Source organism: Coturnix japonica, chromosome 5 (assembly GCF_054131305.1).
Source record: "Coturnix japonica strain WE chromosome 5, WE-NBRP24, whole genome shotgun sequence".
Lineage (NCBI taxonomy): Eukaryota > Metazoa > Chordata > Aves > Galliformes > Phasianidae > Coturnix > Coturnix japonica.
The window spans coordinates 6,525,064-6,542,911 of NC_140667.1; the positions used below are offsets into that span (position 1 = coordinate 6,525,064).

The following is a 17,848-nucleotide window of genomic DNA, read 5'->3' on the forward strand; positions in this document are numbered from 1 at the left end:
GTTAGGAAGATGATGTTAGCAGTAATGAAGACGATTGCCTTAGAAAGTTAAGGATAGATAAAAGTACCAAAATCTGTCAAGTAGAATTTGCTGCTCAAAGTCCTTTTTCATGCTTTTTTGTATCCAGCACTGTGAAGTTGCAGAGCACACTAGGAGCAGAACCTGGTGCTGGCGTTTTCTTCCTATTTAGGGGAAAGAAATTACAAAGAAACAAATACATGTTTTTCTGTACATCCTGAGGCTAGTTCAGATCTGCCCCAAAATCTAAATCCAGAGTTGAAACTGAGACTAAGATGAGTGCCTGGTGTCAAAATGTGTAGCTATGGAATTAGTGGCAGGAGAGGAAATATTGGGCCAGCTGTGTGAGCATGTAACACAAAAGCTTATGTCAGTAACCATTGTTGTGTATGTGCAGCTTTTGGCATCCAGGATGGATGGGTGGGAACTTGTCCTTTGAGGTTGCATAGGTGTTGGTAGAAGCTGGTTATTAAATCTCTCATCCTATTAAGAAGAAGGGATTTCAGGAGAGCTGAACTGCAGTCTATATTGTATTGTCTTCCCTGCAAAAGAATTCTTAAAACTTAAGAGGATGTGGAAGTTGAAACATTTGACGAGGGCCAAAGTACTTGATATGCATAAAGAGAATTGGCCAAAAGCCATTTAAGATAGCATAGCTGTTGTGAAGACTTTTCCTTAGTAGGAATAAAGTGTTAGATGCCCAGATTTAAGTGGAAGCGTTTTATTACTAAAATCTTTAAAAAGCCTTTTAAAGCCTAGATGTAAGGGAGAGAATATTCGTCCTAGTGGAGACACATTTTTGTGCTGGTTCAGGTTCACAAATGGACTTTGTAGATAAGTGTCTGCCAATTAATGTAATATCTCAGGCCTGGAGGAGGATTAAGAAAATTCTTTGTATTTGGGCTGGACTTCAGCTGTTTGCTTACAGATTACTAACATCGGTGGCTGTTTTATAGGCATGTTGAAGGCACTCTATGTACCTAGTAACTTAAAAAATGGGAACTGGTGATGCTTGCCCAGAATGAATTATCCTTCCTTTGAACAGGTTTTTTGGGCTCACCTCCATCATCCCAGTGGAAATTAAATTAATAAGGAAGAGCAGAAGAGAGATTCTCATGATTATCATTCCATTTAGGAGAGGGCTTTCTTGCAAGGAGGTTGGATTGGAGGGGGAGGGTTCTGCCTTCAGGTCAGAAAACAAAATGGTTGAGAAGGCTTGAGAAGTTTCTTGCTTGCACAGTATACTTACCCTGTGGTTTAAAGGATATTTGCTGAGCTGAGTGTCAGCAGAATTTCAAGTAGTTCCTATACTTCAGACCAAACATTTATTGGGATGCATAAGTAAATCAGAACCAGCATTGAATGTGTAAGTCCACCCCATTTTATGACTCATGGAATTGAAATAATTGGAAGGGTGCTACACTTTAATTTAGCATCGCTCTTGCTGTGATATATAGATGTGAATCTTTCAAATCTCATTGTCTTAAAATTGGATCTAAATTTGTATCTTTGTGATTCCAGATTGTACTTTCTGAGTATGTTGAATGAGTCGGTGCTTGTAGATCTTATAGCAGGGGAACAAAACCTTGCCTTTGACGCAAACAGCTTATTTACCTTCCTTGCTAGTGCAGGTGCAGATGCATCAGCAGTCGAGTTCTTGCAGGGTGTACAGAGGGTATAAATTATTTCAGTCCCAAACAACAAAAGAATTTGGGAAAAATGCTTCTTAATGACTTTAAATTGAAACCATACTTGCATAAAAAATAGCATGGGAAGATGCATTTGTGTGACATCCTTATGCAAAGGGTTTTCTTAGTTTGCCCAACTTCTGACAGTGGATAATGTAAGCCATTTCAGTTTCATCTCATAAACCTTACTGGAAGTAAAGCAGCCCCAACCTGTAATAAAAAGATCCATCGTTTCCCTTCAGCTCTAATTGTTGGAAGCATTAGCAGAAAGCTGCTGAGTGGTGCATTGATTCCTCATATGGGTTTGGAAATGTGAATTTTTTTGTTTCCATATTGCACCGAGTCACAATTAATGACATCTCTGAGAGATCTATCAGACCTCTGCTTTACAGTTTCCAGAGCTCTCTCTGAGGTTTTGATGGGTGACATGTGTACATAGATGTTTCCAGCAAAGGTGTAGCTTTTAAACTGGTTTGTGGCAATCTGCTCATGCATTTGTGTGCTTGTACAAATCAGACTTATCCGTGAGAATGCTGAAAGGTTTTTGCATCTCGTTCCTTTGAGTCAGAGGAGAAACCAGATGTTTTCTTGGTGTTTGATCATACTGGAAGATGGAGTCAAGCTAACAAAAGTGCTCATACATGTAATTTAAACAACTAATGACTGACAGCAGCTGAGTAACGTAATACTGTATTTTGACATTCATTGTGTTTACTGAGAGGAAATGAGTATTTAGCTTTGTTTCATTCAGCACGTGTTGTATCACAAAATCAGCTCAATGTATGTATATACTTCCGTTTTTGGCTGGAGATGCCAAGATGTGCGTATGATGCTGTATGATTCTGTAAAAAGTTGTCACCTTTTCTTGCGTTGAAAGATACAGTCAAGCAACCCACCTTCCCCTTCATCAAAGTTTCCATCCTTCCCCTCTAAAATCAGAAGATGGGTTTTAAGTATTGAGAAATTTACTCCTTCCCCAAAGGTTCCCAATGTTGTTAAAAAAAAGGTAGTACAACTTGAAACTATTTGTCTGAAGCCTGTTCTGCATATAAAACATGCAATGTGACACAATTTGGGAAGGGCATGGACACTTACACCACTATTTATTCATTTGTCTGGTAGGTGGGAAAGTGTGGTCCTCTGCAGTGGCCTCTGATTTGTTCACCTGTAGCAAGACCAGTGGCACCCAGTCAGCACATAGTGGACTGTAAACAGTAACACTGCTTGTGAGGTGCCAAGGAGGGGGATTTCTGTGCATCTGTGAATGTTTTATCCAGTATAGGTGCTGCATTCATCTGAGTGATTTACTGTGATTTAGGAACTAGAAATTCTTCCTGGCTTAATGTTTAAGGCTTTTATTTCATCTTCATGGATGAATTAGGTTTTTGGGAATTGTTCTGTAGGAGGGATTTGGGGCCTGCATACCTCAAACCCTGAGAGAGTGGGAAAGCAAAGAGGCCATGGGTTCAGCTCTGAGGCACAGACCTTCCAGGGGACCGGGGAGCCAAACCAGAGCCTGGTGGTGTTGGCTTTTGAAGTCATCCATGCAGAATTATGCTTTGCAATCAAAACTTGTCTCTCTTTCAGAGAAATGGTGCATGTGTCTTTTCTAAGTTTTCTTTGAAAACAGGTTCCCAGCCTAATTCTCCCTGCAGCAATGTCTCCTGGAGGGCTGTGCTGCCCTTGCTGTCCCTGAGGTACTTGCTAATGCTTCTGATTTATAAGACGTCATTTTAAGTAACTAGTGTGTGGCTGAGCCGAAATACACAACTAATACATTTGGTCTATAGCTTGATGTCATAAATTGTGACCTTTCCCTTCATGCATGTGAAAAGACCCAGTGTTTTCCTTCCTTGTGTGTTCTGGAATTCAGCCCTCCTGTCTTGCCATTACAGTCTCCTCGATAACTTCAGTGTTGAGGCTTGTTTCTTAATTATTTAACTTCCTGTCATTACCTGCTTTTAGAATGCGAATCAGTGGTAGAAGTTACCATGTGCTGGAGGAGAACAGTGCAAACCTCTATGCGTTCACTGCAGCAGTAGTGGCTCAGCAGTGCTGCTGGCATGGAGCTGGAGGGACACAGGGCACCACGGGGCTCTTGAACTCCCTCCTTCATTTGGATGTTTCTCAATATATTTTATTAGGTTGCTTTTCATTTCCCGGCTGTTATTTTAACCATTTAAATTACTAGAGCATCACTGTATCTTTCTGCAAGCATTCTTTCTCTAAAGCAATAATAATCTGTAAAGCTTTACTGTCTGCCAGCCTGAGAAAACTGAAAAGTTAGTGTTGTTGGTGATAGTGATAGTGCTGAGGTGATTATTTAGTTTCCTGCTGGATAGCTGGGTGGGTCTAGCACAGCAGTTATAGAGCTTGTAGAGATGCCAGGCTGTAATTCCCATTGCTGGGACCTGAGGTGAGCAGACCCCACAGGAGCAGATGATGCTTGCGGCCAGGTGAGCCATGTGTCAAAAGCAGTGACAGCACAGTGCTGCACATACTGTGGTAGGTGGTCTCACAAATTCAGAGGCCAGTCTTTTTAAGATGATCAAGTGATCAAGACAAATCTTCCGTTTCCTATACTGTACCTGTGGGTGAAAAACAAACTTGAGCCTTTAGGACTGGTGATAACGCTGCTTTTATTAAGTTTCTTTTGAAGGACTGTTTTTAGTGAGATAAATTGATGGGCTGAACACAATAACCTTCAGTATCTCACTTTCCAATGCTTAGTGGGCAAGCACTACTGAATAAGAGAAGAAATTAAGCTAAGATGTTAAAAGAAAAGAAAAAAAAGGTTACTTGGCAACATCGTAGTGTATGCAAAGAACTGAAAGAAGGGTCAGGAACTTAATGAATTTCAATTATAGAATCTCGTGTTAGTAAGTCATTGCATGAATAGGAAAAATTCTAAACCAGATTTGGGTGTTATACTCCAGTAGGCATTGCCTAGAGCAAAAGGAGGGTTGTTTGGAAATAAACTGCTGAGGATGGTGAAGCAGAGCTGCTGCGCATGAACTAATTGGGCTGCCCAGAGGCAGGGAGTACTGGTTGTGGTCATACAGTGATGATCTGAGCAGCATACATGGCAGTGATGGAAGCTGGTGTTTGTATTTTGTGTGATCTGAATTAAACATGCTTGGGAAGAGTGTAAATGTGGATTCAGGGACCCTCGTGTTTAACGTGTGATATATTTCTAAAACACTTCAAATTGACCTAGAGCAAAAGAGGGGGTTTGCTTGGGGATAAACTGCAGAGAATAGCAAAGCAGATACCAGTTGCAGCCCATAGCTATTTCTGCCCAGCTTTGTAGTGTAATTTCAGTGGACAAGTGAGTTTTCCTCTGTAATAATGATATTATTATTTTCTAACTCTTGTAGATACGATGAATCCATTGATTGCTTTAGTTCAGATTTTGCAGTGAGGTGTTTCAGTAGTGGTAACTGGTTATATGACTCAACTCAACTAATAGTATGTGGTTCTCTGGGAGGAAAAGGAGGTGTACCTACTTTGGTAAATTTAAAAGGAGAACTGGCTTCAACAGATGAAGAGAAAGCTGAGGTGCTGAATGAGTTCTTCACCTTGGTCTTCACTGGTGGCCAGGATTCTAGTCTTTTTCACGTCCCTAAGCACTGCACCCCCATACCTCTATGTGGGGACCAAGGAGGTAAATCCTTCCCCACTGTAAGGGTAGAGCAAGTCCGAGAGTGCCTCCTTAGACTGAATGAGTGCAAGTCTATGGGGCCAGATGGCGTGCATCCCAGGGTCCTGAAGGAGCTGGCTGAGGTGGTTGCCGAGCCGCTCTCCATCATATTTGAGAAGTCATGGCTGTCAGGTGAGGTCCCGGATGATTGGAGGAAGGGTCACGTCACTCCCATTTACAAGAAGGGAAGCAGGGAGGACCTGAGGAACTACAGGCCGGTGAGTCTCACCTCCGTGTCTGGGAGGATTATGGAACAGATCCTCCTGGACAACATGCTTGATCACATAAAGAATGAGCATGTGATCCGAGACAGCCAGCACGGCTTCACCAGGGGAAGGTCATGCTTAACTAATCTTGTGGCCTTCTATGATGGAGTGACGGCATTGGTGGACGAAGGGAAGGCAACTGATGTCATTTACCTGGACCTGAGCAAGGCCTTTGACATGGTCCCCCATCACATCCTTATCTCCAAATTGGAGGGAAGTGGATTTGATGGGTGGACAACTCGATGGATAAGCAATTGGTTGAAAGGCCGCAGACAGAGGGTGGTGGTCAATGGCTCTATGTCCAGGTGGAGGCTGGTAACGAGCGGTGTCCCTCAAGGGTCTGTCTTGGGACTGGTGCTCTTTAACATCTTTATTAATGACATCGATGAGGGAATGGAGTGCACCCTCAGCAAGTTTGCTGATGACACCGAGCTGAGTGGTGCAGTCGATACGGTGGAGGGAATGGATGCCATTCAGAGGGACCTTGACAGGCTGGAAAGCTGGGCTCGGGTGAACCTAATGAGGTTCAACACGGCAAAGTGCAAGGTTTTGCACTTGGGCCAGAAGAACCCCAGGCACCTGTACAGGCTGGGAGGAGTGGTCCTTGAGAGCAGCTCGGCAGAGAAAGACCTGGGGGTCCTGATGGACGAAAGACTCAACATGAGCCAGCAGTGCACTCTGGCAGCCTGGAAAGCAAATGGGATCCTGGGCTCCATCAGGAGAGGAGTGGTCAGCAGGGATAGGGAGGTGATTTTCCCTCTCTACTCTGCTCTTGTGAGGCCCCATCTGGAGTACTGTGCCCAGGTGTGGAGCCCTCAGTACAAAAAAGACATGGAGATTTTGGAAAGGGTCCGGAGGAGGGCCACGAAGATGATCAGGGGGCTGGAACACCTCCCCTATGAGGACAGGCTGAAGGAGTTGGGCTTGTTCAGCCTAGAGAAGAGAAGGTTGCGGGGTGACCTCATTGCAGCCTTTCAATACCTGAAGGGAACTTACTCCCAGGAGGGGAGTAAACTCTTCGAAAGGGCTGACAATAGCAGGACTAGGGGAAATGGTTTTAAGTTAAAAGAAGGAAGATTTAGGTTGGATGTTAGGGGGAAGTTCTTTACTAGGAGAGTGGTTAGGCCCTGGAACAGGCTGCCCAGGGAAGTTATGGATGCCCCGTCCTTGAAGGTGTTCAAGACCAGGTTGGATGGGGCCCTGGGCAACCTGATCTAGTAAAGGTGTATGTTTGGTGGCCCTGCCAGGCAGGGGGGTTGGAACTACATGATCCTTGAGGTCCCTTCCAACCCGGGTCATTCTGTGATTCTGTGATTCAGTGTCAAGAAGCTCCCTCAACAAAGGGAGCTTTCTCACCCACCTTAGGGAGCTGGAGATAAGCACATCAGCAGAAGTTATCACACAGTTCAGTGTGCAGTTAATAGTAACTTAGTGTACTGACATTTGTAAAGAAACATTTCTGAAGTTTGCATTTTCTTGTTTTTCGTGCAGCATGGAGAGCAAAGCTAATAAATTCTGTTATATATTTTTAATTTCAGGCTCCAATTTTTGAATGCTCATTGTTGTGCCAGTTTGTTCCAATAAGTGTATGGGTAACAATTATCATAAGTGCTTTAAAATACTTGGTTTGTTTGTGGTGCTGCAATGGTTAGGGATGATATTGGACCATAATAATTCCTACAGCTCTCCGAATTAAGCTGAGCTCTGTCTGTGATCAAAGGAACACTTCAGGGGAATGGGTTGAAATCCCATACAGGTGCAGTGGGGTTTTATTCAGTGTTAGGCCGGGTTCGGTGCTATTCCAATGCTGAATTACGGTGTTATACTTGGAGCTGTCTCAAGGGGAGTTCAGCTGAGCGAGTAGAATTTTGGTACCTCTGCAGAGAAATGATTTGAAAGGAGGTGACAGGTTGCCTTTTGTATTTTAAGTGATTCTAATACAAATTAGAACTTCTAACTGCTAAGCATGCACAAAGCACTTCTCTCTTCCCTATTATTTTTCTTTGTTCTGTTTAAATTAAAAACAAAGGAGAAAAAAATACCCCTTGAAACCAGAACTCCTGTGCTCAATCGGATATAGCTGGTAAGATGTCCTTAACAAAGGTATGGCTTGCAGATAGCCACTTGCACTGAATTTGTAAAATCGGGGGCTGCTGGGGTAAAAAAGCCCACCAGTTTTATCCATGGTTGCTTTGTGCCCTACAGCTCAGTTCCTTGCTTTATATCTGGGAGAGCAAGAAGTTGGCACTAGGTTCAATTCTGCAATTTCCAGGCCTCATCAAAGCGTCATAGCTGAATGCAAAGTCCCCCAAAGCCTTTCCGTTTGGCTCCCCCCCTCCACCCAGTGTTTAATTTTGTTATCAGAAACCAGAAACTAGTCACATCTTCAGGATTTTTTAAATTTTACTTCCTTACCAGGTAAGTATTTGAGAATGTGGTCCCTCCTTGATTTTTGGCAGTGTTTCTTTACGGTCATTTCTTTCAGCATGGTGCGTGTAAATGGGTGTGCGTGCATACTGATGTATGGCTGGGTTTGTGTTGATATTTGAAATTATAGATGTGAGGCTTTTAACCTTGTAACTGTTATGAGATCTTTGTGTCTGCTTTAGGGTCGACCCTATCCCATATGATACTCCAAAACCAGCGGGCCACACGCGATTTGTCTGCATCTCAGACACACACTCCAGAACAGATGGCATCCAGATGCCTTATGGGGACATCCTTCTCCACACGGGCGATTTCACCGAGCTGGGACTGCCCTCAGAGGTTAAGAAGTTTAATGACTGGTTAGGTAAGGAATTACTGCGTTTTGGTGACCCCAATTAACCTCTCCTGTCGAAGTGTCAGTCACTGCTTCCTAATTGAATTAGAGCACATGAAAATTCACACACCCTCCCCCCGCCCCCCCCCAACCTTTGCTTCACTTGTCCTCATGTGATGTGCTGTTTCTAGCCTCAGTATGATTCTGTTAATTAAGACAAATCTAAGGACTTCGCTGCATTTCTGCATTATCTTGGGAGAAGGATTCTGTCACTCCCAAGCAAGGACTGTGGAACATTCTGTGTGCCCTGAGGGAGTGGTGGCACCTAATACAAATGTGTTCAGCGTCCACTTAGTTGACACTATGGGCTTTTATGTCTGCATCCAAAACTATTACTTGTTCTGCCTTTCTAGCTGACTGTAATTTCAATCAGGACTGAAAGCTACAACTTAATCAGAAATAGAGAAAGTCCTTTTTCTGATGATACAGGATGTCAACATTTGAAGGAGGAAAATTTGATTGGGGTAGTAACATGATTATCCCTTTGAGCTCAAGTACTGCTGTTTTAACTTTGAACTCAGATGCTCAGTGCCTCTTAGGCAGAAGGTGTTATGTATTCTGCTGTGTTCTGACAGTGTCTTGCTATTGTGTAGCTACAGATGAAGTCAATTAGATTGCAACAGCAGAAGTCTGGAAGGTAGAGGGAGAACTTGTCCGTGGTGCTTCTATTGCAAATGCAGCTGGTAGGCTCACTGGGCACTGCTGTGTTACCAATTACACTAGAAATACACAGAGGTGAAAGTGACTCGAACCAACTTATCTTCCAGAAATGTTAGATGAATGTAGAGAACTGCATAAAAACCTTCAAAAGCATGGCTTTGTCATCATGTTTTAACTCATCTCTATGTGTCTTTAATAGCATGGTTTTATTCCAGTGGAGATCACTGGTTGAACATTCAACGGATAAATAAAGAATAATAGGATTTACAGAAGTAATTTTTAAATAGAAGAGTGTTCATGGTCTTTTTCACGTTCCTTTGCACTTTCTCCATACTGTTCATTCTATCCGTCTTCCCCTCTAACCTCAGGTCTGTCTAGCCCAATTTTAAAGAATGCTTTTTTGCCTTTTTTGTGGATGTGCATGCAGGATTGGGGCTTTGGGGTACTGCTGTATTATTGTAAATTGGTTTTGTTGTTCATGTTTCTAGAAAGCAGCACTAAATTTCATGGCCTCAAAACTGTTTGTTTTTCTAGTTATTTACTCACAAGGCTAGGAATTCAGAAGTGGTATGAGAAGTAGTTGGATACGTACATAAGTTGACCATCTCAGTTTATATGCTCTGTTGCTTACATACTTAAAAGATCTGTAAACGTTCAAGTATTGAAAAGAAGGGAAACTTGGTGTTTCCCTTGTGTATAACAGGTATTTCATGATGACATTATTTTATCTCATACATTGAGATAATGTTTAACATTTGTAACAGACAAATCTCAACTCTTGGAATAGATTTTGTTCCAGCCTCAATAATTTATCATGGGGCTTTCTTGACATGTATAGTTCTTGTAGATGTTGTCATGATATTTGTCTGAGAAAGCAGTTTTTGCATTCTTTGGCACTTGGTGTCACTGAAACTAGCTGGAAGTGATGCCTTTGAGAGGACCTGCTGGTTTTGTCCTCAGGTTCTTATGGTTCAGGTACAGGGAAAACCTCTTGGTGTTTAAACTTTTTAATTTTTATTTTGTTTAACAAGCACTGAGTCTGCCTACATCTTCATATATACAACAGTACTGGTCATTAAGTTTCTAGCTTGAAGTGAAGCTGCAGATTGATTCCTCCATGGAATCACATAAGAGTGGTGAATATTGGTTCCAGTGCTGCCCTCTCCTCATTTGGAATCAAAACACTGTGAATTTATGGATGTGTTTTAGACCTGTGCTTGCTGTCTTCACTGGCAATCCTGTTGCAAAGCATCAGCAAAGTGATGAAGTCAAGGCATCTGTATCTCTTCTACCTTGAGGGAACAAAACAAATCTTTTCTAATCTTTCTAGCTCTCAACCCATTGTGCAACTTTCACAGATTCTTAGGCTTTTTCCTTTTGGCTGATAAATTTTCATTGTTGGTTTTCCATGAAAGTCATCTAGGCTCATGTGTTGAATAACCTCTGTGGTCACTTAGTGATTGCATACAATGGCTGAGTTAATTTATTCACTTTGTTTTGGTGCGAACACGTCCCTCGGGTCTTGTAACTGCTGTAATCACTTGACCTCAGTGACTATAAAATGCTTTAAACACAGTTATTTTAAATTTATAATTGTTTTCATTAAAAATCTCTTATAGTAACTTAACTGACCTTGCAGTAAACACAACATTTTGTGCCGAGGAAGAATGAAGGCATTATTCTATGCCCAGTATAAGTCTCACTGAATGTACTCAACATACCATCATTACCAGTGTTTGTATTTTCCCCAGCCATTCTCATTCAGTCATAGATGGGAAATGAAATGCAGGAGTGTCTTAATTATAGCTGTGTCTTCGTAATATAATGCTTCCTTTTCTGTGTGATGGGAAGTGATTGAGTAATTCAAATTGAAATGAAGAGAAAGCAAAGATAAATTCAGGCAGATATGTCTTTAATGAATGTTAACGTGTTTGTTCTCAATTGGTGTGGGCCTGATTGTGCATAGCCTTACTTGTGTGAATAACTCGCAACAGTTTCAGTCATTTTCTCAAAAAGCCATTTTTTGTTTAATGTTTCTGCTTGTTTGTTTGTTTGGGTGATTCTTTGTTACATTGTGTTGGTTTTTTTCAGTCCCTGTTTTTCATGTGAGTTTTCTAATATAAAATGTATCATTGGACACACCTGGCAGAGTTTTGTAGTGGTGGATATCATAGAATCCTTGGAATTGGAAGGGGCCTTGGAAGACCATCTCATCCAGTTCCCCTGCAGTGAACAGGGACACCCACAGCTAGGTCAGGTTGCTCAGAGCCCTGTTCAGCCTGGATTTGGATATATCCAAGTAGGTGAAATTACTGCCAGTAGAGTTAGTGCTGAGGGAGAATTAAGACATTATTCTGTGCCCAGTATTTTTCTTACTGAATGTATTCAGAAGTAGATTTTAGTAGATTTAATGGATTTAGTAGGGTTTGGGGTTTTTTTCTCTTGAGTTACTTTGGGTTTTGGCAGCTTGATTATTTTATGGTTATTTTTTTTTCTTCCACATATTCTGTTTTGAATGAATGTTTCAGTATTTTTCTGATTATTTTAGGGGGTTATTACTCCAGGAGATGAGGAACCCTGTGAATGGTGTTGTCAACAAATAAATTTGGGTCCGGACTGTAACAATGTTTTTTTAATTACAGTGTGTTGTTGCCTTTGGTAAAAATGGTGTTGATACATCTACAATAGAAAATGAGCTTTTCCTTGTGGTTTAGTTCCTCCCTCATGTTACTTAAAGTATTGATTGAACTATTTTAATGTGGTGTTTTTCTTGCTGTTTTATACATATGTGGATGTGGTCCTCAGGAATGTATTGTTGGTCCTTTTAAAGTTTATTTTTATATCAGTTGAGCTGATGTTAAGTTGCTCCTGCTCATTTACGAGCGTTCTTGAAAACAGAAAATAGCTGCTTCATATTGGAACTACTGCCTGTAACATAGAAAAAGAGACAACATAGGAAATGCAGTGTGGAGGTATGGGCGGACAGTCAGTTCCAGTCTACTCTTTTATTTGTGCGTTTAGCGCCTTAGAAACTGGAAATTATATCCAAAACTGTCAGCTAGGCACCTGCCAAAGTAGTCTTCAGAAAATAATACAACCTCATCTGGAAGCAAACAAACAAAGAGCTGTAACAAAATGGTACATTCAAGCTCTTATCACCATTTAAAAATTCACGGTTACTGTCCTTATGTGTTCTTTCTCAGTCTGTCTCAGTTGTTCCCTCGTGCTATCTAAGCTTCATCTCTTATCAAGAAATATTTCATTTAGTGCTTTGTGTGACTATGTTCCATATGCACTGAAAGCAATTTCGCTATGACCAACTATTTGTCCTTCAGAACTTTTGCTCCTGACAAGTGTACGTCAGATGTGAGTTATCTCACCATCTGACATGAAAGTATTTTACGGAGACAAGCTGGTATGCTCTAAATTTCTCAACATTCAGAGGGATATTAGCTCAACGTATTCTGCACTAATTTAGATCCAAAAGGAAGCTTACGCATAATTTAGAGTAAAATTATGGCAATAAAAACAAATGTATTCCTATTTTTATAAAATGATTTATTTCTGATTTGTGTTTTTACCATCTGGAACATATTTTGAACCCTATATTGCTCTGCTTATTTTAGCCAGAATGAATAATTAAGTGACTAAACATAAAATACCACTTTGATGAACAAAACTCTTAACTGGTAGGGGGAAAAAAAATTGCATTCATTGTGAGTGAAGGAAAATGCTGAGGTAGCTTTAATCCTCTAAGTATGGGTTTTGCACAGCTGTTCTGAGAGAAAGGGAAGCAACTCCCTGCAAAGCCTACTAGTGTAATTTTTAAGACTGCTGTGTCTTCTGCTGGTGGCTTTGGTGAGGAGCTGTGCTGGGCTTCAGGCACTGGAATGGGAAATGTGTATTTTAATAACATGTCAGTGCTGGCATTTTGCTTTCCGTCTGCAACTTTTACGAGCTCTGTATGATTTGTAGGGCCAGACTACATTGGCTGTATACTTCAGAGGTTCTTATTGATTTTTCTTGGTAATACATGCAGGTTTTTTTTAGCAATCCTGGACATATTCATAGACTGGGAAAATAACTCATTGAGAGCAGCCCTGAGGAGAAGAACTTGGGGGGTCCTGCTGGATAAAAAGTTGGACATGAGCCAGCAGTGTGCTCTTGCCACCCAGAAGGCCAACAGTATCCCGGTGGATGGCAACCCTACACATGGCAAGAGTTTGGAACCAGATGATCTTTAAGGTCCCCTCCCACCTAAGCCATTCTGTGATTATGAGCATGGAATATTTATGTGGTTTTTTTATGTTTATATGGTGGAATCTAGAGTATTACTTGAGTTTTAGCTTTCCTTTACTTATTTATCTTACTGGGATCTGCATGTTATCCCAGCTTTATTTAGCAGGAGAATAAGGCCATGTGCATTTTTCAATTGGTTGAATCATGTCTTATGTAGTCATCTACAGTGAAAAGGTTAAAAAAAATCAAAACCCAAATCCTACCTTTATTTTTCTTTCTACTTTTGTGCAACCATTATTTTTGTTGTTTCCTTATATTTAGCCTCTGCTCTGTGTCAGATATACACTATATACTTCATGCAGAACTGAGCCCTTAAGGTATAACTTTAAAGATAAGATAAAAGAAATCTCTGTCTAGATACTCAGTTCCATACAGTATTTCCTGACTGACACTGCTCCTCATGCAAGAATTCCACATCAGTTTATTCATATCTCATCACTTCTCTCTTGAATTGTTCATTATTCCTGGCAAATTTTCATAAAGAAATTTCACAAGAGATTATTTTTATATTCTGTTAATGACATCTAGAGGAACTGAGTTTTTTTCTTATATTGTAGTCACCTACTTACTGGAAATGGTGTAAAATTCTCAGTACAAGCTGCGTAGTGCCAACCCTAAGCATCCAAAGCAAACCGTGAAGTGTGATTGAACAGCCAATAGAAAACAGCCCATGTTAGATATACATTCAAGAAGAATAATATTGTAGGCTGGTTAATTCTTTGTGTGCCCAAATCTAGCATATGAAGGGAGCCAGAGCACCGAGTATTGCACAGTTTTTGGGCAGGACTGTTAATGATGATAATTATTTGATCATTTCTTGGGTTTGTTTCCCTGGACTGTATTAAAAGCACAGGGGATGACTGGGTTTTAAATAGCAAACCATTGTTAAAACAGATCTTTAATGTAATGGCTTCCCTCTTTCCCACAGATTTGCAGTAAAGGAGAAAATAGATGTATGGTTGGTGCACTGATGGGGTATCAAACAAGTAGCGTTATTCAGATAGAAAGTTTTATGGGTGTCGTCATCAGATTCTTTAGTTGTACATCAGCTCTGAGATTGATTTCAATAGAAAACAGTCCAAGTATGTGTTCTTTGTATAAGACCAGGTTTTTGCTTAGTAATTAAGTCTTGCATCAGAATATACCGAACGCAAAAACTCCCGTCTCTGAAGTTTTCACATCATGCACACTGTATTAAATGTATATAATTAAAGTAAGAAATCTTCCTGTGTGCAGAGCATCACATTCCCACTTAGAAAAGAACAATGGTATCAGGGATGGAGGAGTTGCTTTGAGCCAAGAGAGACTGGGACTAGGGGCAGAAAGCACTGCAGATTTCAGTATAATGTGTAGCGTTCAAAGAAATTTTATTTCATCATAAAGATTAGCAGGCTGTGTAATTCAATTTAAAGCTGGTTGGCAGTGTCCTGTCTATTACAGAGCCTGTTTCTTTTTTTTTGTTGTTTTGGGGTTTTTGGGTGTTTTTTTTTTTTCTTTTTTTTTTTTTTTTTAATCACCACTCTCTTTCTTTAATGTTGTACATGACTACAGAACATATTAGACAGCAGGAATGGTTGCTGTGTTTTGTGCTTTCTCCTTTCAGTTTTGCACGTAGAGGAGTGTGTGAGATTACCTTAAACAGAGCCACAAAGCCAGTTTCTTGTTGAAATGCCATATTGCTTTTTTTTTGGTGTGTAGATCTTTGTTTTCTTTTGTGGCCAGTCACTGCTAAAAACATTAGATTGAGAGGCTGACTCAAGCTTAACACCAAAATGATGGCATTGATTCACAGTTCTTTGGACATTATTATGCAATAGAAAAGCAACACACAGCAATTTACTTTAATGCAAGACTGGCAGACCTTTATCTTACCGTAATTGCCTATACTGGGGGGGGGTGAGGGGAGGGAGTGCTAATAAATGTTCCAAGAACTGACTTTTTTTTTATTAAAGAAAAAAAAAGTCCATTGCTTCTTACTATCTATAACCAGCCTGTGTAGCTTGTTAATTAATCCTTGTTCCAGTGGGCTGGAACTGAGGATTAGAGCTCTGACAAATTATGTGTGGATTTCATGTATGGGGAATGCTCAAGTCATGGCACAAAAGGGCTGTGAAGGAAAAAGCTGTGCAGTGCCACCTCTTCCCCTCTTAGAAGAGCTTGAATTCTCTGCTGCCAATACTGAGAAATCCTTCTGATTTCAGAGGATGGCTGCTATGCTCATGGGTGATCTGATATGAGTGTAGGGAAAGGGGAGGAGAACTCCCCTTTCTGAACTTTTACTGGAGAAGGAATTTGTATTTTCTTTGTCCTGTTTGCCACTTTGAGCATGGCAGGGGAACAACTGACACTGGTTCTGAGGGGCTGTCTCTGTGGGATGGCTGTAAGACCCGTGGGCTGCTCCTGTCCGCTCCCTTAGAGCAGCTCGGAGCAACCATTTTTCTGTGGGGACTCATTAGCACTCCATGTCAAGGCTGATGGCAGTGCTGTGCCTATGCATGGCCTGCCCTGGCTCACATGGAGAGGCGCAGGCCACAGCAGTGCCTCGTTTCCCTGAGCCAGACGGGTCTCTGTTTTCCAGCATGCCAGCTGTGAGGTGATGGCTCTGAGAGCCTCACTTGCTATTGATGGTGCATTTAGTAGAGAAGGAACAAAGCAGCACAACAGGGGATGACACTGCAAGGAGAGAAGCAAGGAGATGCAAGACCAACACAGAAGAGAGCAAAATAACATCAATCTGGGGGAGGGACAGCAGCTCGAAAGAAGAGAGACAAATGAGTGCATGGGGATATAAAGCAGTGAAGATTCACCTGCTTTTCCAGAGCCTGAATTTCTTCCCAAATTAATACAATTAACAAATGAGAGCTCAAGAACAATTCTTACTTTCAAATTTCCTTTGACTTTTGATGAGTGAACCTTCAGAGCCCCGGGGTTATGTATGTCTGCTCTAATGAACCAAAACGTGCAATATTGCAGGCCAGGCATCGGGGTACAATAGTTCCTTTGCTCCTGAATGCTGCCACTTATATTTCTGGGTAGCTACCGACAGAAACATGGAGAGTTTTAGTTTAAAACAGAGCTGCAAATGCCAAAAAATTGCCCACACTTCCTTACTTTCTCTGAACTGCCCTTCCTTGCATGTTCCCCTTAAATCTCTGCACTCACTCAGCAGCATTTGCTATTTGCAATCCTTACTGTGAACGGGCAGCAAAAGCTACAAGGCAGCCTTGTAATTTTCTGCCTCCTTCTGCAGGAGATTTCTCCTTAGTGTTGTCAGGAGGAGTTCATCCCTTCTGCTTTCTCGTGTCCCTGCTGGAAGCAGTGCTGGTGTAGCATGGGGAAAGGCATTCCTCACATGCAGTCGCCTGGCTGTAAATTATAGCCCCACAGCATTGGTTAGACATGGAGATCAGGGAGGGACTGAGCAAGTGAGGACGGCTCATGGGGTGCTGTGTTGGGCCCCTCAGCTGGGCAGCCCTGCTAGTCAGTGCTGGGGCACAGGGCAGGAAGAGCAGCAGCTCTGGTGACAGACAGCTCTGGTTATGTATGCTAAAATGTGGGCTGCCAACTGACTGAGTTCCTAGAGAGGATGTGCGTACAGTTATAGTGGAAGCAATATAGCCATTCATAAACAAATGTTTCCGTCAAGCCAGCTGTAAAAACAATGATGGTTGCCTTTGAGGTGAAAGGGCAAAACCTTAGCAGAAAGGAGTATAAATAAGGCATAAATTGTTACTTTTGTGTAAGTGACTGAAATAGCTGTTCTGTTGGTGCTTTGTCTTAATGGCCAGCTGTGACTGTGGTCTCCTCTTTATTCAGCAAAAGCTAAGGTCTGCGTATTGTACCTTTTTATGGCACTTTTTTAGTCTAGAAATGGGGTCTAAAATGGTTAACTCAAGAGACACTCTAAAGAAAGCCAAGTAGATGTGAAATGAGAAGTTAGTGATAGAATTTAATTGCAGAGAAACATTTGTTCACCTACCAGAATTCTTGTTGTGTTTCTTTACACAAAAGGAAACTTAATGGTGCTACATCACAGAGGTTTTGCAGGGCCTCACAGGACTGTTATTAGAAGTTCAGGTGCACAGACAGAAGTAGTGTGAATCGCATGCACCCTTTTCACTTGCTTTAAAGGCATTTTATTACCTCAGTAGGTTGGGCACTGTTACCCTTGCTTTAATAAGAAGCAAAGATGGCTGCAGAGAGAGCCAACAGATTTGCAGCAGCAAAAATACAAGAGGCAGGTTTTACCTCGGTTCTGTTACAAAGAAAGCGCATGAACTTGCATTGCAGAATGGAGTTACATTTAATATGGTATTTTGCATTCATCTGTCTTGTTTACTTTGCTTTGTGAGGATGACCAGGAGGTACTTCAGCACATTGGTTTGTCCGCTGAAAG

General features: G+C 41.4%; 1 protein-coding gene across 11 annotated transcripts in view; it reads left to right on the forward strand.

The window, feature by feature from the left end:
- The window catches only part of MPPED2 (metallophosphoesterase domain containing 2), a 164,864-nt gene that overhangs the window by 96,403 nt on the left and 50,613 nt on the right, over positions 1-17,848 (forward strand). For 8 of the 11 annotated variants that reach the window (XM_085549943.1, XM_085549945.1, XM_085549946.1 and 5 more), the window contains one exon: positions 8,282-8,463. The exons of the other annotated variants lie outside the window; for them this stretch is intronic. In XM_085549943.1, coding sequence (XP_085406069.1) covers positions 8,282-8,463 — 182 coding nt within the window. The remainder of the gene's footprint in view (positions 1-8,281; positions 8,464-17,848) is intronic. 11 annotated transcript variants of the gene reach the window in all.